The sequence below is a fragment of the Seriola aureovittata genome, chromosome 24, assembly GCF_021018895.1.
Source record: "Seriola aureovittata isolate HTS-2021-v1 ecotype China chromosome 24, ASM2101889v1, whole genome shotgun sequence".
Taxonomy (NCBI): domain Eukaryota; kingdom Metazoa; phylum Chordata; class Actinopteri; order Carangiformes; family Carangidae; genus Seriola; species Seriola aureovittata.
The window spans coordinates 6922612-6946647 of record NC_079387.1 but is presented as its reverse complement, the minus strand read 5'-3'; the positions used below and the strand labels follow the sequence as shown (position 1 = coordinate 6946647).

Below are 24036 nucleotides of genomic sequence, written 5' to 3'. Positions count from 1 at the left end.
ATTCATTCATTGAATTTGCAAGTTTCCAAAGCTGCAAATTAGCAAGAGTTGTGAAACTCTTGGAGTTCTTTATTTTTCATTCCATTATGCTTGTTTAGCAAACATCGCCGCTCTGCAAGATGTTCAGGGAGCATGCAGAATGGAGCTTAATGTTTAAGTGGTTACATAAAAAGAAACTGCATGTGCCCGTTTTTATGTGCATGTGTATGTGTGTGCATGCTTGGGTGTGTGAAATGCACTGAGAGCCAAAGCATGTTGTCTTCAGATAGTAAAGCTATATAAAGTGAGAGCACTCCTAGGGCAACTTTTAACAACATGCACCAATGTTTCATTTATGAACAGCACAAAGTCGCAGAGAAAGACTGAGTGAGTGAGAGAGAGAGAGAGAGGGAGAGAGAGAGAGAGAGAGAGAGTGGTAAAAGAAAAGCCAACAAATGGAAAGAGGGAAGAGAGGATGAGGATTGGATGGGAGGGAGGTCAGGCGATGGCTGGAGTTGTCTTGCTGGGAGCTAAGAGTGTGTTAAGTTGGAACATTAATGAGCATAATGAGGAAGGCTGAGAGGAAAGAAACTCCATTAGCAAGCCAATTAGGAAATTTAAAGTGACAAGTTGGAGAATCCTATTCACTGGTAGCAACACAAATCTCTTTAATACAACTTTAGTTGTATCAACTGTGTAATCTCTGTAAAAATGTTATAGCATGTGCTTTTAATAGTTAATAAATCATGTGATATAGGACTGCAACTCCTGATTATTTTACTATTTAAAAATCAGCTGATTATTCACTCGATTAAACACTTAATTCTTTATTCCTTTCCTGTGAAATGAGTCCATAATGATTTCTGAGCCCGCTGACATCTTTAAAATGCTCGTTTTGTTCAACTAAGTGTCCAGTATGTAAGATATTCAATTTACAATCACGTGACAAAGGAAAGAAGCAAACTGACATATTAGATATGTTGTGCTGCTTTACAGTAAAAAATGTTTCCTCTATGGCACAAAGCAGAAATCAACTTGTGAATATGTGACTTTATTATAGTATTTTATTATAGAGATACAGTATACAATGATAACAGAGGCCACTACAGATGTGTGATTTTGGACAAAACTTGACAGTAATGAGTGGTGAAATCTTTGGTTGACAGTCCACTTTTACAAACCCAAGTAAGTGCAATGTTTGAATGAAGTTAGAAATAACATCACCAGCACCATGACTACTTTTTAAGCCAGTGACCCATGTTGATCACAGATCTATTCTTGCATTTTTCAGCCTTACTCACATCACATTCACAAGGCATTCATCACACAGTCTGACACAGATTGCAGCTGGCATTTTATTTGACCTACAGTATATATGTGGATATGTGTCGGCTTCAACTTCAGAACCAGAGAAACGTTCAAGTCAGTTAGACTCTTCATCCTGTGTTTTTCTGTGGGCCCTTTAAATCACAACCAGAGTGTTTTTAATGGAGTCTCCTACTGAGATTGAAGATGATACATTCTTGAAACATGCACACTGAGAGTTACTTCAGGCTAATTGTGAAGTTTTACAGAGAGGTTTGTTTTTTCTTTTCTTGATTTTCTGAGCTGTACGTGTTCAGCAGTGTGAAATCACAGCAAGTAAAAAGTCTCTTTGCATCTCATCTCAAGTCCCTAGAGCTGAAATACCTTTGACTGAAGTAGATTTTCTTAAAGCACTTACGTCATTATATCAGTTTCTATTTATTGCAGACTTAACTCATATGTTAAAGTGACTGAACTGAGAAGGAAGTGACCCTAACCTTGATTTACATTTTATATATACACATATATATATTACATATATATTACACTGCTCCACCTAACCTCTTAATCTGCACATCTTTGTGTCCTGAGAGGGGACCTCAGCTCCACAAACCTTCAGACCACTCAGCAGCTGAGCTTTTAAGAGGAAGAAAATACTATAGTACATTTTGCATGGACATGTGTTTGAGCTGAAATTACCCTAGTTCTTCTGTAGAGTGTAAAGTGGTGAGAATTGGCAGGGAGAATAAAGCTAAGGGAGGTTGGTTTTACGCTACTGGCTGTAGTAACCATTGTCATAATGTAGGCTAAAGCATCTTGGGAGAGCTCTTTGCCTTTTGTGCAAATTCAGTCTGGATAAAGGTCTTGAGGGGTTATACGGGATTTAATGTCATGTGTGTGTATGTGTGTGTCTGTTTGTGTGTGTGTGCGTGTGTGTGTGTGTGTGTGGTCTATACAAAAAGGAAGGTCAAACAAAATAATTTTCTCTTCCAGCAGTAATAAGTAGCCAAGCTACTGGCAGAGACAGTCCTTTAAATGTCCTCAATCCTGAGGCTGGACCTTTGAAATGCTAAAGCATCTTGTTTAAATTACAATTAAGCTGATTCAAATTCTGAATTGAAAATGTGTGTCAATAAAGGTCAAAGCAGAAATGTCTGAGTGACTCAGATCCCTCTCTGCTGCTGATTTTCCTTGGTCGAGACAGTTGACAAATGTCAGGGTTTAGTGGCACAGACCAAACTAGAGATTAGTCATGTATCAGGTCAAACAAAAAAGTACAGGGGAAAAAACACACAATAAGAACATAATATAAGATGGGAGTGAGTAGTGAGAAGTTGTCATCACAGTGTCCCAGAGTTCAAGGCAATGTCTTTAGATGACTTGTTTTGTCTGATCAACAATTCAAAACCCACATTTATTCAATTTGTAATAATATAAAACATAGAAAAGCAGCAAAACCTGAGAGGATAAATGACTTCAATGACATGATAATGACTGAATACTTGATAAACGACTTAAACATCTAATCAGAACTGCTGCTAGCTTTTTCCTGACTAGTTAACGAATTGATTAATTGACAAATATATAATAATATAATATAGAATATGGTAATGCTAAACGCAAAGCTACTGTATAGCTAAACTATTGTTTAGCATTTAGCTTAAATGCTAATCCACTGCAACAGTAATGCAAGTTGAGAGCAGTCATTACATTATACAACACTATTTACCTAATGTTTGCTAGCAGTAACCAATATTACCATTACCTACTGGCTATATCAAAACAAATAAGGCTGTAACTGCAAAATCTGGGAGCCTTTTGAATTAAGCAACAGTGTGTTTTAATTATTCATGAATTTAACTTCTAATTTGTAACAGGAAAAATGTGTTATTCCTTCTCTCAAAAATGACATGTCCAAGATAAAGCCAGCGTAAATTGCTCTTAAAAGATATCCAAATACTTTATTTTCAGCCAAAATCGAAACACGGCCTGGCGACTCTAACTGTACTGCATTAGGCTGCGTCCAACTGATAGCATCCAAAGCTCTGGCTAGTATAGCTGAAACAATGTACAATATGGAGTCACAACTGAATAAAAGGAGTGTGGGGGACAATGGCAAATATTAGGAATGTAGTAACCTAATGAAATTGATATAAAGGAAAAATCATAACGATTTATGCTGTTGCTGCAGTGACCTTCATTCAAAAGCAGAAATTACTAGTTTCTAAGCGTCTGCATGAGTTAAAAAATACTCCTGACACCTGCTGGGTTCTGTCATCAGTGGACACATAAAGCTATTTATGTTATGAATTCTCGATGAAAGCCACAATAATTATATTTACTGATGAAATGTAATAAATGTCAGAGAAATTGAGATGATAATCTACTCTGGGCTATCACATGTCAGGTTCATGTGTATGTGGTAATATACTGTATGTATTACTGAGGCTGAGCCCTGTGATGGATTACTTTGCTGGACAGTAACAATCCAAATCATAGCTGCAATATATGAGAAATGAAACATTTGTTAAGATGCACTCAGAGCTCAGTGTTCAAGGCTGTGCGTTCTTGCTGAGTGGAGCATGTGGTGGCTGAACACAGAGGTCTCTGCCAGCTGGCTAGACTGCTTTCTGTGATAGGGAGGTTTGACATATGATGCAGCAAAAAACAATCTGACTATAGCTCCAGTAACCACCATCTTTGTCACTTAATAAGGATAGACATTTATTTGTCATGTGGTGAGATATATTCTGGTGCAAAGATGTTTCACTCACTGAAACTCTTTTCTCTCGCACACTACCGTTGTCGTGCAATACATCACTGTGATCCGATCTTTTTTCTTGGTGTTTTAAACAACCTAATGAAAAGATGGAGAGGATCAATATCTGTAATGGCAGTCTATGAAAGAATAGCTTCGACAAATCAATCTGCCTGGAGGTTTTATGGGCACAGCAAGCATCAGGATTCTAATTTAGTCAAAAAAAACTGAAATAAAACAGTTATAACAGCATGGCTCTGTAGACTAGCCTAAAGCTAAATTAGATGCCAGCATTTAAGATTGTGAGCATGTTGTATGCTAATGTTAGCATTTATCTTAAAGAAATCTTGTAAGCACGGCTATCTTTTTTTTTTTTTATTGGAAGAACCATCCTAAGTTCTGACATACAGAAAAAAAATGTAGCTTTTGAGTGGTAGTGTGAGTGACTGTGAGAAATTGATCCCTGGAGGTAAAGTTTTTGAGAGATACATGAATTGATCAGTTTGAAAGAAAAAAGTACTTTGTGAGGTCAATACACAGGCCTTTTCAGCAAAGACAACCCGAGGAATAAAGTGTCATGCTGCTTCTTTTGAATGCATGTATTGGGATTCCTGGTATGTTAAAGGGAAGTGTTTCAAACAGGGGGAAACGGGAGGGGGCCTCGGGTCAACACTGCAAATTTGTGCGACATCAGTTAGGTAAAAACAACTTTCAAAATAGGGAGTGAGGGGTTACAGCACTCTGGGTTGTGATCTGTCAATGTTTGTAAGTTTCTGCACAGCATTTCTTCAGTCAGTAACCTTTTGTATTCACATTTGAGAAAACTACTGAGGGAGAAAAACAGAAGCCAGAAAAAAAGCCTGAGCACAGCTAAATATTAGAAGATGGAGTTTTCAGTGCTCCTTGTAGAGTTTCCTTTTACACATGCAGCTGTAAAGTTAGCGTATCTGTCACTGTTATGAACGGTAAACACAATTATCTGATTTTGTGCCTTCATTCAGTGCAATGTGAGAGTATTTGAGCTTGCATCCACATGTAAATCCCCAGTTGACTTGTATGCTATGCATCAAAAGCAGCAAGTGAGGGAGGTGATGCTGATAGAGAGCCACTTTGATGCAAAGGTCCATCACACTGCGGAAAAAATCTATCCCAAAATGACTTATTTACTTATTTATTTTATTTACAATTGTGTGTTGAATAGTATTTTTGTCGTGATAGCAATGGGGCTTCAGGGACTACAATGTTAGTTGGTCAGTCAATATTCCAAATGGCAATTGTTGGATAGATTTCCATGAAGTTTGCTACAGACATTCATAGTATCCAGAGGATGAATCCTTATAACCTTATAACTTATAACTGACTTTTCATCTAGTGCCACCATGAGGCGGCATTTTTGATTTTGAAGGTAATATCTCAACAGTTATTGGGTTGATTGTCATAAAAGATATTCAAGGTCCCCACAGGATGAACCCTAATGATTTTGGTGATCATCTAACTTTTCATCTGGTGCTACTAAATGGTCAAATTTTGACCTTAACTATTGAAATATCTCAACATCTACAATATGGAGTGGTGCAATATTTGTTACAGACATTCCTTGCTGATGTTATTTAGGTAAAAGAAATAACTTCTTGCTGGAGGAAGACGAAAAGTTAAGAGGGAAATATTGATGCCATCCAGGTGAACTTTAAGAGGCAGTTTCTTCTTCCTGCTTCCCGCTGTGAGACTCCAGCTCTGAGATGGAGCACTGTTTCCATACACGTTGTTGCTCTCCGAAAATCCTCTTACTCCACACACAAACTCACACACACATCCTCCCGTATACATGCACAGTTGCACACACTCCGTCTCTCCCTCTCATTTTCTCTCTCTGTCTCTCATACGCACACACAAATACTCATACTCACACATGCACACACACACAGCGTGGATTTGTTTTCTCTGTGATGAGAGGGATTATGGGATAAAGGAGGCGAGGCCACAGCAGTTTAGTTCAGTTCGGACCAAAGCTGCTCTCAGCGACAGCACAATGACAAACACAGATGAATGTGTGGCTATACACTGGAGATCTGCACGGCCGTTAACACCACGGCCTCTGTATATTTTCAGCGCAAGAGTCTCTGATTGGGATTCTGAAGTGGCGATGGATCTGTTTTTCTTTCGGATGACTGAAGATCAACAGGAACACAAGTGTCTGAGTGAAATCTGTGGATGGCAACAGAATTGAGCAGAGTCAAACTTGAAAGCTTGAAATTGATGAAATGGATCTGTTGCTTCTGAGGATGACTTGCTGTTTATTTTATTTTCTTTGCACTTGGTGTTAACTGGAACATCGAAGCTATGTGTATTTCTTTAAACAAATGAAGTATCATTAGTAAACTTTTTTTCTTTTTTCTTCTTCCACATGACGACTGATTTCAGGATGACTCAGAGTGTCTAACACTTTCACCAGCAGCTTTACTGTACTCCAGTGGAGCTTTTAATCTGAGGACAATTTTCATTTCCACACACTGTAAGCTATGACATGACTGACTGATGTGTTCAACCTATCAGCAACACAATATGGGAATTGATCGGCTGGATTCTTATGGCAATGACGTCCTCATCTAGTATGCCTTTTTGCCTATTTTAAGAATTTGTGTTATGACTGATGATGGCTCATTTGGGCCCTTTTAACTCTTTTCAATGGCAAAGGTCAAAGAGCTGAAACTGTGCCGTGTGACATCCTGGCACATGGCATCACTCACTGAGAGAATATGCTGTGTAATAGAATATTTGAATCTGAATTTTGGCCCTGAAAAGGCATTAATCATTTTGCTATTACTGTAGCTATGCATCAGCTTGATATCACAGACTTGAGGTCAGGACAATAAACTCGTCTACATGGTTTATGCCTGCGGGAGGAAGTAGTCTCAAAAATAAATCAAACATGAGAATGAAGTGCATCGATGCTTAAATTCAGTGGCATTTCTCTGGCTTGCTGATCTTTTGTTGCATTTGTGATTACTTCTGTGCGGAGTTATGGAATGGTCGCTTTATGATCTGCACATGATTAGTCACTGTAGCATGTGAGACACTGAAGACAAGAATCTTTAACTCAGCCAAGTTGATTTACGAGGATCATCTGCTCAACTCTCTAATTCATGCCACATCAGAGCCACTCTCTTGTCCTATCTCCTCCCTCTGCCTCTCTCTCTATTCCCACTGTCCTGAAATCATCAATGACATTGTTAGCTTAATCTGCGATAAACCAATCAGCTGTCACATCAGTGCTTTACCTCACTGCACACATGTACAATATAGCAGAGCAGCTACGGCAGCACTGACCGTATATGCAGCCATTGATTGCCCATTTATGGAGCTGATGGTGACGTTATTTGACTGTGGTCGATTGCACTAAGCAGTGCTATCTCACACTGCAAGCCATACAACCGAGACCAGAAGTCACATTAATTGGAGTAATCTAACTAGAGCTGTACAGAGTGTCTCTTGGGAAAAACTTGTAACTCTTGAAATATGTAGATAAGTTCGTGTGATGTTTATGTATGAGTTATGTTCTCTGTAGATCATCTCCCTGTACAGATACCTCCCGAGGAATCTTAAGATTTGTTGCAGCTCTACAACAAAATCTGTCTAAACCAGTAGCAAATGTGTTTAAATCTGCAGATGAGGTGAGATAGTTTTGTGTGTTTTCATTTTACTTTCTTGAAAAATAGCAAATATCCATCTTATCAGGTTTATGTATCTGTAAAACAAGTGAAACCACTCCCGGATCAAGTGGATTCATTTAACTTCTTAGAGACGATCTTGTTTTATGCGTTTGAGATTGAATCTGAGACAAAATCTCTTTAATTATCTTTCACAGCACATTGATAAACACAAATTTCTTCAAACATGATGATCAAGCTTATTTTTCGCCTTTTATGTTTCAGCCATAAGAACAAAACGTCAGGGTGGCCACCTCCTGGCCCAGGCTCATGGGGCGGACTGCAGGGGCCTCCTTACAGCTGGGACAGCATGAACAGCACCAGGGAGGGACGGGACTGCCTCACCAAGTATGTATGATCATAAAGACAGGCATGTTTGCCCTTTAAAGTGTAAAAGAAATCTATTCATGCACAGTCCTGCAAATACCTAGTTTCCTCAGTCACATCTGGTTACATCATGGCAAACAACTGGAGAATTACAACATGGATTTATGCCAGTTTAGAATGGATATGAGTCATAGTGAATGGTCCTCATAAGGTTACCATGACACAGCAAAATTGTGAATAGGAATAATGGCCTGAAATGCAAACACATATATGAGAAGTGATCAAAATAGATGTGCCATGTCATTTTGTGAAGTCGAACCTGCTGGTAGTCTGACTGGATTTGGCCGGTTCTGAAGTGGCAGTATGGATGGGCGTAAGATCTGAATTTAAATTAGATTTGCTTGTCAGTGCACAGGGTAAGTACTGGTACAATGAAATGCAGTCTGGCATCTGTTCACAAAGTGGAAACAGTATAACAGCATATAGATTTATATGTGCATAGAATGCATAATTAACAAATGTGGAGTATGAATGTCCAGTGAAACAGTTAAATACAGACCAGAATGGAAAACAAAAGCCCTCTGTATTCCCAGAGCCATCACTTCAGTTTAATCACTAACAGAGTAAAAGCATGCTCCTACGCGCCAGTTTTGCTCTTGTTCCATCTGCATTCTCCATCACCACATGCAAAAAAAGTGTTCAGGTAATTTTGCATTCTTTGTATGTTCATTCCCTGCTGTCCGTGTGAATTTGTCATGCAGCAAGAAACCTTCTTCCATGTAAACATGCAGATCATCCAGTTGGACTGGCATTGCAGGCTTGGCAGAGAGAACATTACACACAATGAGTCCAGCTACATGTAAACACTGGCGGTAAAACAGGCCGGTGGTAATTAAAAATGCACTAATCTCAGATTGCCAGGACTGTTCAGTGCTACTGCTTAATGTGTGTTGTCATGCCTTTCTTGCACTACGACTTCTATGTGATACGTTTCCTCTCAACGTCCTTATATCTCATCTCTTCATTCTCTCATTATGTTTGCCACTTTTGTTTTAATTCTCTCCAGTGTCTCATTTTCACCTCAAAATGGCCTCCTCCTCTTCTGTGCATTTCCTCTGCTCTCCTCCTGCCTTCACTCCACTTCACCTCTTTGACATCAATTCCTTTCCCTCGGACTCCCTGCTTTTTTGGCTTCAGTTGACAAATGCAGCATGTTATCTACTAGCTTTTCATTTATGGGTAATGCTGTGTACCTTCTTGGTTGATAATGGGATTCCTACAAGCCCAGGAATGCTAATTTGCCATTGTATCACCTTTCAAGTAATTGAGCAATTGTGAATTTTCTTGTGAACATGCTTTTGGGAAGCTCAGCCTGTCAAGAGAAGCTGTTGTAGCTTGACAGGTTGCAAATATATCTTTTAACCCCACCATCACTCACCCACAAACACCCAAACCCTGCTTCTTCTTTTTTTGTTTTCAACTCCTCTTCTTTTTTTGTCTTTTTCTTCATATTTAATCCTTTGTCTTCTCTGCCCCTTTCCTTTTCTCCTCTTTGTCACGCCCCTATTTAATTCCCCCCCTCTTCTCTCCTCATGATGTGGAGGAGTCAAATATGACGAGGATGACAGTTCTGGCTATGTGGCTTTGTTCCCAAAGAAAAGCTGATGGCTTTAGAGGTGGTGATTGAGTGTCACAATTGGATTTCTGTGAGACAGAGAAAGAAAGGAAAAGGAGAGAGGGAAAGAGAGTGAGTAAAGCCAATGATTGATTTAACTGTACTGGCCAGGTACCTCTCCTAACCTCACCTAACGTGATCTAGCAGGTTTCTGAATGCTACTCTCTGCTCAAGCACTACCTCTAACACATCTGGCAATACCGATATATATCAAGTTATTGAGAAACTGTAGTAGATAAATTACCAGTCAGCAGGAGTGTCTGTTTCCATGCAGTTAAGTTCATGTAGCAGGCACTTTTGTCTAAAATGTCTTTTAAGAAGTCATTAAAAATCATAAGTACATCCCATCCAAACAAATGACTACGTGTTTGTTCAGAGCTAGAGCACAAGTGCTGGGATGTCTTTGTTTTGTTTCGATGGGTTTTTTAGCCTAGTAAAACCCACACAGATGAGTGACCGCAGGCTCCACGGACTTACAGAGCAGCTAATCATCAAGTGGCACACCAGGCTGTAGGGTTTGACTGTGGCTTAAAGGCAGAACGGGGCTGGGAGTTGAAGTTGCAGCATTCTGGACTAACTGCAGAGGTCTGGTGGGCAGCGCTGGTCCGGCGCAGTGGGAGTTGTAGAAGTTCATGTGGTAGAGGACAAGCTCCTTCAGCCCCTTGGCTGTCTCTTTAAAGTTAAAAGTTAAAGTTTATGTTGCATGGTAGCCAAGGCTAGGTTAGGGAGGTTTGCTAAGCATGTTATGTAATTCTAACATACTACTCTTTGTTCTGTTCACTATATTTTTAGATTTGAATCATGGTGGTTATCTGTTGAAGCCCTTTACTCACTCATGATGAAGGACATATACATTCATGAACCTTAACTTGAGCTTTTAAGTAAATGATTCAACAATTTCTCCCAGGAATCTTGATATACACTTCATTTGTATTGCAAATTTGTTTTACAGTTATATTTTAAGGGACATGAGATGTAATGTTTACTCCCAGCATTTTTTCAGTTGTTTATTCCTATAACATTTCACATCAGTGTGAATTTAAGGGTGCATGCTCTATTCCATTCTTCCATGACTAGCAGCAACACCAGGATTTGACCTTTTGTTTTCAGCTTACCCCTGACCCTCTGACATCCTCGCTCTGCCCTCCTGTAGGATTAAAGCCCACCGACCCTGACAGGGAAGATGAGCCGACATCACAGATTGGAACATGCTTCATCACAGACAGATTTAGTTTGAGATTTCTGCGCCTTATGTACAATACAGAGAAAAGCGATAATGAGGGAGAGAGAATGAGAAAGCGCAAGAGGAAAAGAAGGTGGGGAAGAGATTGAGACTGATCTGGATTGGTTGGTGATAAAGTTTCATCCCGTATGGTTGGAACATTCTTCATCATCAGGCTAGATTTAAGCAAAGCTATAGGTATATATATAAAATCATGTAGTGCTGCACAGTTTCTGCAGCGGTTGCAAACAGACAGAAGATCTGTGACTGTGTAAAGTTGGGATGGACGAGGCAGGACATTCATATGCACTGCTGTAAGGACAGAGGCAGACAAAGATGGAATGGATGTTGGCCAGGTAACAATAGACACCCTGCGCAGGACTTTGTGTGCAGAGGAGAAGTAATGGCTGCCAGGGAAGCTTTTTAAGCTGTGAAAGAGGGAGGGAGAAACAGAGACAGAGAGAGAATGAGTTAACCCTACTGAAAGTGTATCTCACCTCTTAATTAACAGGCTCTCTGCGTTCTCAGTGTCCCGGTCGAGACAGACGTCTGAGGTTCAGCAAGCAGGAAGGTTTTAATTTAATACGGTGCATTTACATTTTAGTGGTGCTCTCATCCTAAGTGACTTGCAATAAGGCTGAGAAAGGGTCAGTGTGAAACCTCACCAATATTAACCTACATTAAAGTTGCATTAAATTTTGGTTGACACATATTTACTACCAACAATTCTCATAAAACGCTCACCATCTGTTATCATCAGTCCCTCAGAAACAGCATCAAGGTGAAAGCTACACAAGAGGCTGCAGAAAAAATAAACAGTTGTAACTTCAAAAGACCAAAATACAATGCAGACACATTTACTCAAGTGGAAACTTTTTGCTTTCCCTCTCTGGCTACACATCACTATTGATAGGACTTTATCCACCTAAGCATAAAACTGAAAAACCAACAGCCTCAGGGGTTTTGAGGATCACATCCACATAGATAAAAATGACTGCTGATAAAACTAAAGAAGCTGCCCAAAGCAGAGCATTAAATTTAAGAGTTATCTATAAAAGGTTTCCAGTATACCCTGGAAATGTCATTATAAAACACAGACACTTTTGCTGATCCTGTGAGGTACATCAGACCATAGCTGTTTGAAGTTGATTGCAAAGCTTCATGTTTTCATTGACTGCTCACTGAGCCCCTCCCCCCCATTTACCATTGCTATACCTGTCCATTCTATCACAGCACAGACACAGTTTACAGTGATTTAAAACAGGAACACTGTGAAAGGTGGGAGTTGAAGTCGTCTCAGACTTTTGGAGCCCACTGTGCATGATGCCCAAAGACCGACACTGAATGTGTCCGTCCTTGACAAAAAGTCAGCATCCGGATTAGTTCTTGATCCATGTAGAAAACACAGGGAGAATACTATATATATACCAGTTGTTGACCTATACTATAGGTCAACAACTGGGTCATACACCTTGATAATTAGGGAGCTAGTGATCAAGAGAGGAAGAAAAAGAAGAGAAAGGACCTCTATAGAGCACATATGAAAGCAGATGTACAAGGCCTTTACACATAAAAATGAATAATTGTGACTTTATGAAACTATCAGTACATTTCTTTTTGGAATAGTCCACAGACTTTTATATGGATGTAAGAGGCAAATTGGTTGCAGTTGGAAAATTCCAGGGATTTTAAAACTGCAGGACCTGTGCTCTCTTTTTTATGTGGCTCTTAAGCATAAAATGTTGTGCTAATGATCAAACCTGAGCCAAGACTCTGATTTATGAACAGCAGACCGTACAGCTCAAATCATTCATTCCAAGTGCAATGATATCTATCTAGGTTAAAACTATTTCTACTGTAGGAATGAATTCATTGATCGCATTTTAATGTGCACTTCATCATATTCTTTAAAAGACCTTCTTTTAACCAGCAGGACAGGTTGGGTCCGTTTGGCCTTTTACCATCTACATCTTGTCACTATTTGCTGAGTCATTGTACACCACTCACGGCTAAGTAGGCAGCAAATTGTCTGAACTATGCTTTAAGTCAAAGTCATCTGTATGATGTCCTTGCTCCTTTTATTTCATTGACTACATAGATATTGGTGTTACTCATTGTGTTCCTCCTGTTTTTCAGCCAAGTGTCCCAGAGCAGCTCCCTGGAGGAGGTTCACCTGGACGGGGTCCCACCCGCCCCTCGGCTGGTGGAGATGAGACGGGACCCAGTCCTGGGCTTTGGCTTTGTGGCAGGCAGTGAGAAACCAGTGGTGGTCCGCTCTGTCACGCCAGGTGGGTGTCAGAATCTGCTGTCTGTAAAAGGGTTGGGCTTTAAATCATATATTTGATAGAATAAATCATTCAATACTTAAGTGTAGTTTCACACCGTGCACATTCCTCTAGTTTTAAGAAAGGAACAAGAATGTCAACCCAAATCAGCTCTCAGAATGGCTGTGGCTTTCCGTTTACGTTCTGTTAAATGGTTTCACTGTGCATGCATGCATATCATTGCTTCATGGTTAGATGGTGTTCACACAAGCACCTTGCATTTACTGTACTGACAGAATTGTGGTGTATAAGTAATATAATTCGGACCCAATGTTTTGTAGTTGTATTTATATTTTCATATTTTATTAAAGTCAATAAAGCAGCAAACTAATCACATATTTCCAATCATCTTCATGGTATCCAGTGATACATTTTTACATGTAGCTTACACAGTCCATACTGACTAATACTCCTCCATCCAGGGCTGGAGCACTCACATCTAGTCATGATACACTTTTTTTCCTTTCATCTCTTCTGTTTGCTGTCAGTTCCCTGCAAAATTCTTTAATATAACATTCACCGCTCTGCACTGTCAGTAACGCTTATTTTTGTGTAGTGTGTCTTTGCCATGAAAGAATCAAGCATCCTCATTTTGAAATGTGCAGTTTTATCCATAAATGTGTAGAAAGGCAGTGAGCTTGTAACATTGCACAGGAATATTTTCTCTCCGATATTTTAATTTCTTTTTCTAGTGTAGTGCAGAGACGTCCTAGGTGAGGGGTTTCATTAGTTCCTCCTCACAATTTGAAGTGCGTTAATCAGTGCAAGCAGTTCCTGTAATGATTGTTTAGAGGGAAACATGCACACTGTTTGCTCCTCCAGCCTATGATTGAATGAGTGAGTAGTATTGACCCATTCAAGAAAGAAAATGAATGTAAATGAATATTTTCCTAAGTATTGTTAAGTTCATTTGACTGGTTGATTGCCAAATTACTGCCACACTACTGCTTACAGATTCCTTTCTTTCGTCAGTTTCAGTGGCTGCACAGACACACACATTGATTAGGCATTTCAATAATCAATCAGTGCTGAATTCTAAGCAGATAATTGAAGAAAAATGAATATTCTATTCAGAGTGTTTGGACAAGGAAAGGAATAGATGTTATTGAAGACATAGCAGAAGATTAATTGCCCACACCTATTTCATGTGACAGGAGGCAAACACACAAAGTAGATCTTTTTACAAATGACCAACACGTGTATATGCACACAATCACACATACACACATTTCACACACTGATTCATTCATTGACAGTCTGGTTGACAGACAGAAACATGGCTTGTGGCTTGTTTTCATGTATTTCTGTATGTCTGTGTGTGTGTGTGTGTGTGTGTGTAGGTGGTCCATCAGAAGGGAAGCTGTTGCCAGGCGATGAGATCATCATGATCAACGATGAACCTGTCAGCTCAGCTCCCAGAGAACGAGTCATCGACCTCGTCAGGTAGATACAGAAACCTCTGGGACGCTGTGATTGGTCAGAGTCGATAATAGCTGTAATAGTTCAGTTCAGGTCAGTCAGGTGGTGGATTTGAAATACAAAACAGTCTCATCACTGCAGGTTATTGATACCTAAGATTTAAATGGCAAGTTCACTTATTACGAAAAGAAAAATTGATCTTTCAGTGAATATGTAGTCCCTATGAAAATGGTTGGCAGGGAGATTTGAGGGTTTTCCAGAGCAACAAGGATACAGTTTCTGAAAAGACATATTGCTGTCTTATACTTTTAGAGGCAGAAATCTCAAACTTTCCCCCTATAGATGGCTAAATGCCACTCATGATAAGTGAGATTCATTTGGGTGAACTGTGACTTTAGACTAAATTAACTTAAAAGTAATATGAAGGTAAATTAACTCTATACTCCAATTGAAGCAGTTTGAAACATTTTAAATGGCAGGTTCAATAATGATCATAGCAAAAAAAATAACAAAAACACGTAATTGCCAAATTCATAATTAAACAAAGTCTTTATCATTCATTTGCTTTTAAAATCATCATTAATTTCACAAAACTTTGTATTAGTAATGATTTTCACTTGTCTGCTTAATGCTTAGTTAATACAGTTCTGCTGATCACACCAACTTAATACATATTCAGAATGAATTAGAAAACTTAAAAGTGTTTTGCTGTTTCGTTGCACACAGTTTGCATTGACTCAAATCATGTTTCGGTTTGCAGAAAATGCTGTCACGTTTTTTAAATGAGAAACTAATGAGTGTGTGTGTGTGTGTGTGTGTGTGTGTGTGTGTGTGTGTGTGTGAGAGAGAGAGAGAGAGAGAGAGAGTGCTGCCTCTTCTTGTAAGTGGTGATTGCCACAGGCATCTCATTCCATTTCACTGAAGCTAATCAAGTCCCTGTTGTGTATCTGCCATAATGTTGTTCATTGTGAGTCTCGTTTTCTGATGGTTTTGTTGACTGTGATTTTCTGTGTTCTTGTTTCAGGAGCTGCAAAGAATCCATTATGTTGACTGTTGTCCAACCGTATCCTGTGAGTAGATCGGTTCTTGCAAATAGCTTCTTTTTTTTTTAAATTCTTGGACCAGATCACAAAGATTGTATGTATGAAACATAGTTCTCCAAAAAGTGCTGATATGAAATTAGAATTCTGGCAGAAGGATTACTGTGTAAAATTATTTTTTTGGTCTGAAAACAATGTTTTCTTTGCCTCCATTTGTTCTCTTTATCTCCTGTAGACCCAATTTACATTAAACAGTTCATTAATTCACAAAATCTGAATATGTTAAGGTGCTGTAGCTTGTATTTTAAACACATTAATTGATACTTTTATATAATGTTGAAAAATTACTTGGTCGTGATAATGGGTAATGTCCTGTGTCTCAGCCCAGGGATTTTGTTATTGCCAGAATTCTTACAACTTTTATCCATAAAGGACACTGTCTGCCCTTCAAAGCATATTGGGTGAGCTGCAGATATGCAGCTTTTACCAACAATTTTCTCTGAGTTCAGTTAGGCCTGGGCTCTCCTTCAGGCCTCTTAAAACTCTCTGCTGCGTTTAGAGGATAAGACTGGTAATATTCTGTATTATGCTTATATTCACAAAATCCCATTAAAAGGCCAAGACCAGCATTGAATTGATCCTACTTACTTTCTGTAAATGACCTTATATATATCTAATTCTCCTGTCCCATAGAGCTCCATTGCTGTCCAAAAACTATTAAACACACTGGATTACATGTTTTTTTCATTACCATGAGCACTGGAGCGTTCTCTTATTTCCCGTGATATTCATCAACAGATTGAGCCAGTTGTCCACAGTTGTTTCATCAGAGCAATAGTAAAAAGTAAAAAGTACTGTTTAGAAGGTCAAGAACATGATCATGATCATGTGATATGATCGAAAGCTCCAGAACAACTACAAAATGGACCTTGAAGTGAGAATGTGTTGTCAGCTGCTGTTGTCATGGGCACTATAGTTTAATGCAAGTCAATCCAATATGCATCATCCTGTTACTGTAAATAGTCACTAAAGCCTTAATTGTGCATTAATCCACTGCTGAAAATAGTCCCCAACAAATGCAGTATTTCCTCCTGTTTGAGCAACATTTACTAAAAAGCACAGTGTCCATCAGTTTAGAAAATTACTGAGCCTTTAAAAAGAAACTAAAACAAAACAAAATGATCCTTTCGTGACCTGTTTTTCAAGATTTACATCTAAAATTGTACAAATGTGCTTTAGATCAAGTTTGACAGAGAGGATATTAGAATCAGAAAGTGTTGGGAGATAAACCGATGCATTTTCAGTTTGGTCTTTTTAGGGAATTGTTGACAACAGGAAAAATAAAGAAAAAACATCACCTTTTCCTTTAAAGGGTGTGATATGATGATTCTGTATTCTCCCAATTAAATGTATTTATTCATCCTGCACCAAGCTTGTCTTGAGTTTATATTGCGTTGCACCAGGATTGCGTTTGGTTACACCCTTTTCACTTTTTCCCAATTTCAGGATGTTGATTTTCTAATATTAAATGTTGAGTGAATGTGCTGGAAACCTGTTTTTTTCCCTTCGTTTGAGCATGTGTTTATGCTTCTCTTTATCTCTCTCCCTCCATCTGTCTCTTTCTTCCTCTTACCCTCCTCTATCTCCCTCTTACTCTCTCCGTCTCTCTTTTTGGATGGTTGCCTCTTAGTCCCCTAAATCAGCGTTCATCAGTGCAGCCAAAAAAGCCATGCTCAAGTCCAATCCGGTCAAAGTGCGCTTTGCAGAGGAGGTCATTATAAACGGCCAGGTTCCAGTCAGTTCTACCACACACACACACACACACACACACACACACACGCACACAAATACACGTATACACACATACACACATGCTTATGTATGACCTATATAGGCAATGCCAGATGGTTGCTACCTACCACATAAGATAGACAGCTCAGTGTTGCAGATAGATAAGACAATCACAAAAATGTGTTACAACATGACACTTTTATGAATTTTTTTCATGTATGAAACCTCACATGTTTTCTATGAAAGTGATCACATGTACAGAATGAAAAGACTGATCATTTCCCTGCTTTGCAGAACCCGGTGAAGGACAATTCTCTGCTGTTCATGCCAAATGTCCTGAAGGTCTACCTGGAGAACGGGCAGACAAAATCTTTTCGCTTCGACAGCAGTACCTCTATCAAGGTGTGTGTGTGTCTGTGTGTGTGTGTGTGTCTGTGTGCGTGCGTGCGCGCGCGTGCGCGTGCCAACCCTTAAGGCACACTAAACAAAATTAGCAGTCTCTGCAGCATCTATAATTACAAAGGGAGAAATTCATTTAGACTGCAAATTAGTGTGTCTTGAAACACTCACACAGACCATGAAATTCAATCACTTTTTGAGTTCCATTTGTCTGTGCACCTTATTTATTCAGGCAAGGGGGAACGAGCATATTCTCAATATTTGACTTGTTGATTCTTCCACCGTGGCTCCCAGTGTGTAGTTTAGGAAAGAACAGTCACTTCCTTTCCTCAGCTTTGCTGCAATGAATGTCACATTAATAAGCCATTTTGACTAATACTGATTGATACAATTGATTTTCTTCTTGACCCTTAGATGCATAGGTCATTGATGCAAAATAATAGCAGATACTTTTTTCACATAACTGTGATCAAAGTGTAAAACAGCTATTTATTTAATGATTTTTCTGAGGTGAAAATTATAGATAGCACTTGCAGTACATGTGTCAAATGTAAAATAGCATTTTAAACTGTGTAAAACAGTGAGCTTGCTTTACTGAGGAGGTGTAACAGAGAAAAAGAGAAATCTAAAATTCCCAAAGCTTTAAAAGCATAAAGTAAGTGATCAGATGAATGACAGGCCTGTTGGTAGCAAAACACTTTACTTAGAGTCATATTTTTTACAGCTGGGAAAAGCAGAATTTTTTCCTGTAAGTGCAAAATTAGAAAGTACACATATTTCTGGTACGCTAACTGCAAAAATAGTAAACTATGGCTGTGTATACACAGCTTATGTGAACGCTTTTTTACATTTATTTCAGGATGTGATCCTGACCCTGCAAGAGAAGCTGTCAATCAAATGCATCGAGCACTTCTCCCTCATGTTGGAGCAGAGGACAGAAGGCTCTGGAAGCAAACTGCTTCTCCTGCATGAACAGGAGATGCTTACTCAGGTAAGAGATGTTTCCCTTTCGTTCACTTTCTTTGTCTCCTTTTTCTGTCTGACACACACACACACACACACACACACACACACACACACACACACACATACACATACATATACACACATACACCAACTTGCACACGCACATTCCTGTTCAGTATTCCAGCAGCATTTGGAACCCAGTGTCATTTATCAGCACTGGCACAGCAGGGGCGACAGCTCACATTACACCTACCCTCCTACAGACACACACACACACACGCACGCACGCATGCACGCACGCACACACACACACACACACACACACATAGACAATCACACGCCCCACAAACACACCTTCATCCACAGTGCGCGCTACATTCTAATGAGGTTGCGGGATCACAAGAGGACAATTTTAATATTCATACCACACAGTTGAGATGTGAGGTTCTGCATGTGGCACACACAATGGAAGATGAATGTTTAAGAGTAGTTTTTTCTCCGTCATGCCTATCATGCTAAAACATACACTACACTGTAAACAAGTGTCAGTCTAGGTGACAGGTTTATGGAGGAGAAATATAATACTAAATTTGCATTTTGTAGAATATGATGCGGATGACGACATGAAACCAAGTTAAACCAAACAAATCTGAGGAGTCACAAGATAAGTAATGAGATGAGGAGAGAAGCATATTCATTCCTCTTGTGAAATACTTGATAGTTTTTGCATCTAAAACATCAAGAATATATTCCAGCTGAATACTTCGACAACTTGTGGATAGGTGTCACTCAGAGAAGTCGGTTTGTTTAAAGGCAACAGAAGCCAGTAAGGTTGGGAACCTGTGGATTAAACTACTGTTCGCTCCCTCTCGATCAGCAAATACGTTCAAATTCTGCTATATGACATGCATTAGAAGTAATAGTGTAGTAAAGTATTTTTACGTAGGTATCTATGCATGTTTACTATAATAAAATTTGCAAAAAAGTATTTTTACTTGTAATGGATATTAGTGTGGGGGGGTCGCAAAAGACAGATGTTAAAAATATTGGTCAAAATTGACACAACACAGGCCTAAATATCCTGACCTTTAGTCCCAATGGGTTCGCCTGAATCCTACACTTCATATACTGCTGCTCCAGTCATTCAGCCCTCCCCATCCATTAAACAATCCCATCCTCCATGCACCCGGCTTGTAACGCAGGCTTTCTGTTCTAACCATCACTACTACAGCATTACATTACTATTCCACTAATAGTTTAACTTGTCTCGCAATTCTACCAGTTACTACTACAATTACTAGTAATACTATTATTGATACTCCCACTACTATTGTTAATACTACTTCTTCTGTACCAATGGTAATCAGCTGTTACACCTAATCCTATCACTGCTACTACTACTACCAGGACAACTATGCCCACTACTACTGCCACTACTACTAATAGTCTCCTACTTGTACTTCTTTTACTATTATGAAAAGCTGTTTATGATGCAGCATGCTCCTTATTGGAACATTAATCAAAACTCTCAATTCAGATGAATTACTTAAAAAAGATAGCTCCTTTCTGGTTACTTTTTTGACTTACATAGAGTATATATATATATATATATATATATGAAGCTGATATGTTATCATTTTACACAATGTTTTCATTCCCTTGCTGTCTCTTCCTGCTGTGATCCCAGGTGACCCAGAGGCCTGGCTCTGACAAGATGAAGTGTTTCTTTAGAATCAGTTTCGTGCCCAGAGACCCCGTGGAGCTACTCCGGAGAGATGCTGTGGCGTTTGAATACCTCTATGTCCAGGTGAGCAAAATCACCAGTCAACTTTGAGAGGAGTACAGTCTACCAGATGGTTTGGAAATGATTTTTGATGATTAACAGTATTACTTTGATTTATACAGAATTAGTCCTGTCAAAACAAAAACAACCCAAATAAAGTCGAATAAATTCACTCTTGTCTCTATAAAATAATAAATTACTTCCCCGTAGGATTCTTTGATAATTAGTCAAATGAAATAGCCTAAGAAAAGGAAAGCTAATCATCTTTTCTCGTCAGAGTTCACCATTTTGTGCTTCCAAGTCCTTCACCAGGGACTGGATACAGTATCCCTTTAAAGGAATCTCAAGCCACAAAGGTTGAGAACAACTTATTTTAACTCAGCAGGGACGCTTTGCTGCTCAAATTGCTCTACAAAGATGAGATGGAATGCACTTCACAAGCCGAAAAACTTGTGTAACTCTGTGTCCTGCTTTGTTTTAGAGTTGTAATGATGTGGTCTTCGAACGGTTTGGCCCGGAGCTGAAATACGATGCTGCGTTGCGATTGGCTGCGCTGCAAATGTACATCCTCACAATGACAACCAGACAGAGCCAGAAAGTCTCCCTTAAATACATCCAGTAAGTTTGAATGTGAATCTAGTGGTGGATATGTGTGTGTTTTTGTCACTACTAACATGATCTGTAATGTTATGGGTTAGGATTTCAACAAAGCTTCCAAACATTCAGCCTCATGCAAGACTCTTACGAACAGATGTGTTCAAGGGTTGCTCATATGACTGAGAAATTACAGCATTCAGGGATTTTCTAGGTATGAATGAAATTCACAAGTGGTCCAGATCTCTCGTATGAGACATGTACAGATAGTCTCCTTGATTATTATGCCTGAGTGAATGTGGAGTCTGAATATAATAGAGGAATTATGGAACTAAAATAAAATATATTAGTGAAACAAAAGTAATGGAAAATTAATATTCTGTTCACAATATTATCATCATGACTTTTCATTTTACTGAGAGAGGATTTTCTAGATTTTATTTAGGCTCAGCACCTAATAAAGTTCAACAGTTCCTTCTATTGAAGAAGCACTTTACACAGAGAAAGTTGTTTCAGAGTTTTTTTCCATGACTGACAGCTTGCATGAAAGTAAACATCCGATTTTAAACCTTTGCAAGTATTTATCCCAGGTCCAGTGGAAGTACTTTTTCTCCAAGGGGACTTTATACATAAAGCAATCTGCTCTCAACAGAAAGGAGTGGGGTCTATCTTTGTTCCTGCCTCCTGCTGTGCTGTCCAGCATGAAGGAGAAAAACATCAAGAAGGCTCTGACACACATCCTCAAAACCAACCAGAACCTCGTGCCTCCAGGGAAAAAAGTAAGCAGCTCCGTTTGTCTTTCTTTGCCCTTGTTAATAAACTTATGACACACACATATGCGCACAAACACACTGTCTCCCTATTTTCTGACGCAACAGCTTAAAATAGCATCGCTGCCATGCTCAACCTTGTAAAGGTTCTCACCCTTGTCAAACTAAGACCCTTTGTTGAGCCAGACCTTGAATGATAATGTGGATAACAAGCAGAATGTATTTTCAAACTGTGTGGCTAATAAGACATTCATATTCACACACACATGTCTCAGTCAGGGGCCACTGATCCAACTTCAGTTAAATTTTATGGCTCCTTGTGTTTTGAAAATACAAACAGCTGCTGCTCTGTTCATTCTCTAACACCTGTCTTAGCTGCAGGTGAATTTGGGTGCTAGTTTAGTCTCAGAGAAGACAGAGGAAAAAAAGTAGTTATAATTGTACTGCAGTTATGAATGAGCCATTCGGTGACGTTTTGTGATTGTGCTATGGAAATCAGTTAGGAGATGCTTTAGTTTGATGCATGTAGGAAGCAGATATTTTGTCATTTTCTTTAAATCTCAAACAGCACAAGACATTCCTGATCAACTGCAACCACAAAGTCTGAGGTCACAAAAATAAGGCTATTGAAGCTGGTGTTGGCCTGTATTTTTCACAAGAATGGACCAAAGCCAACAATGAATGATATACGGAGCTTATTTCTCTGTGCCATTGAGCTCCCTTTTTCTCCAAAGATCTATTAAAAACACATCGATGAGCCACAGCGTTGCATTGGGTGTAGTTTGATATATGTATGTCAGTCCTAAATACCCTAAACTGCCGCCGTAGATATTCACCAAATGTGTGTTAATCATGGCTGAATATTATTACTCCTGATTCCTGAGAACTACAGTACTCAGCTGTTTTGGGAAAATATTATGATTGAGAATGGCAATACATATTTTTGACCCAGTTTTTAAAGATTTACATCTTCATTAGGAACAAAAGAGCTTCAGGCTTGGTGCCACATTGAGGGCAGGGAAGTTGGAAAGTACCAAGAGAACACATTGTTGGTTGTGCTCCTTTTGTGGGATTTGTAACAAGAAGAAGAACACAGAATAACAAGTCAACTGATCTTCAGGCAATCTAGCTTGGGTATGACTAAACTCACTGATTCTGACTCTAGCCTTTTTTCTTCCAGGATAACTTTGTTTCACATTATATGACATCCCAACTCTCTCAGTGTGTCTGAGCTCTCTCTTTGTTTGTATTTTTACTCTAAAGTACTATGCATATTCATGGTGAAATCTGCAGTTTTCTATTCGTAAATTATAATACATAAAAAGTTATTACAAATTGAATAATCTCGTCCATCCTTTTACATCTAATAGTTGTTTAAAGTGTAATGTGTTTGTGACCCAGCATCCATCAGAGGTTGCACAAATACACCATATGGATACATCTGATTTGTTCCTTTTTTTCTCAGCTGTAATAGCACTACTTCACAACCCAAGCCATTAAATATGTGTATATTAAACCAGTGTTACATAACACATAAATGAACGTTTGTAGTTATCTGATTATTTTTGGCAAATAAGCTCCTCTGTGTTTTCTGTGAAGAATTAACATGTGAACTCCACATATGTGTATATATTTATGTGTATAAAATTTAGTCAAAGAAGGATATTGATCTCCTCCCTCCAAGCCTGAGCAGGTTGATGATTTGTATTCTCAGTGGCAGTTGATATCCAGTCTCTTCATGAGGGAGAAATACAGCCAAGCAGCACCAATAAACTGACATGCAATTCAAAATGTTGATGCTCCAAATCAGCTTTCTCATTACAGTCTCTTAAGTTATCACTCAGCCCTCATCAAAAGAAGCCGCTCACTCAGTTTCGTTGAAGGGCTGTAGTTAAGACTGAGCAAGTATTTCATAAAGACAAAATTATTTTTTAATGGCAATGTCTGGTTTCAGCAAGCAAGGTCAGACATCCCATT

General features: G+C 39.0%; 1 protein-coding gene across 4 annotated transcripts in view; it reads left to right on the top strand.

The window, feature by feature from the left end:
* The window catches only part of LOC130165565 (FERM and PDZ domain-containing protein 4-like), a 68312-nt gene that overhangs the window by 36505 nt on the left and 7771 nt on the right, over positions 1 to 24036 (top strand). For all 4 annotated transcript variants that reach the window (XM_056370932.1, XM_056370933.1, XM_056370931.1 and 1 more), the window contains exons 2-11: positions 7975 to 8097; positions 13110 to 13261; positions 14638 to 14740; positions 15741 to 15786; positions 17447 to 17551; positions 17842 to 17949; positions 18806 to 18937; positions 20600 to 20719; positions 21177 to 21313; positions 21942 to 22068. In XM_056370932.1, coding sequence (XP_056226907.1) covers positions 7975 to 8097; positions 13110 to 13261; positions 14638 to 14740; positions 15741 to 15786; positions 17447 to 17551; positions 17842 to 17949; positions 18806 to 18937; positions 20600 to 20719; positions 21177 to 21313; positions 21942 to 22068 — 1153 coding nt within the window. The remainder of the gene's footprint in view (positions 1 to 7974; positions 8098 to 13109; positions 13262 to 14637; positions 14741 to 15740; positions 15787 to 17446; positions 17552 to 17841; positions 17950 to 18805; positions 18938 to 20599; positions 20720 to 21176; positions 21314 to 21941; positions 22069 to 24036) is intronic.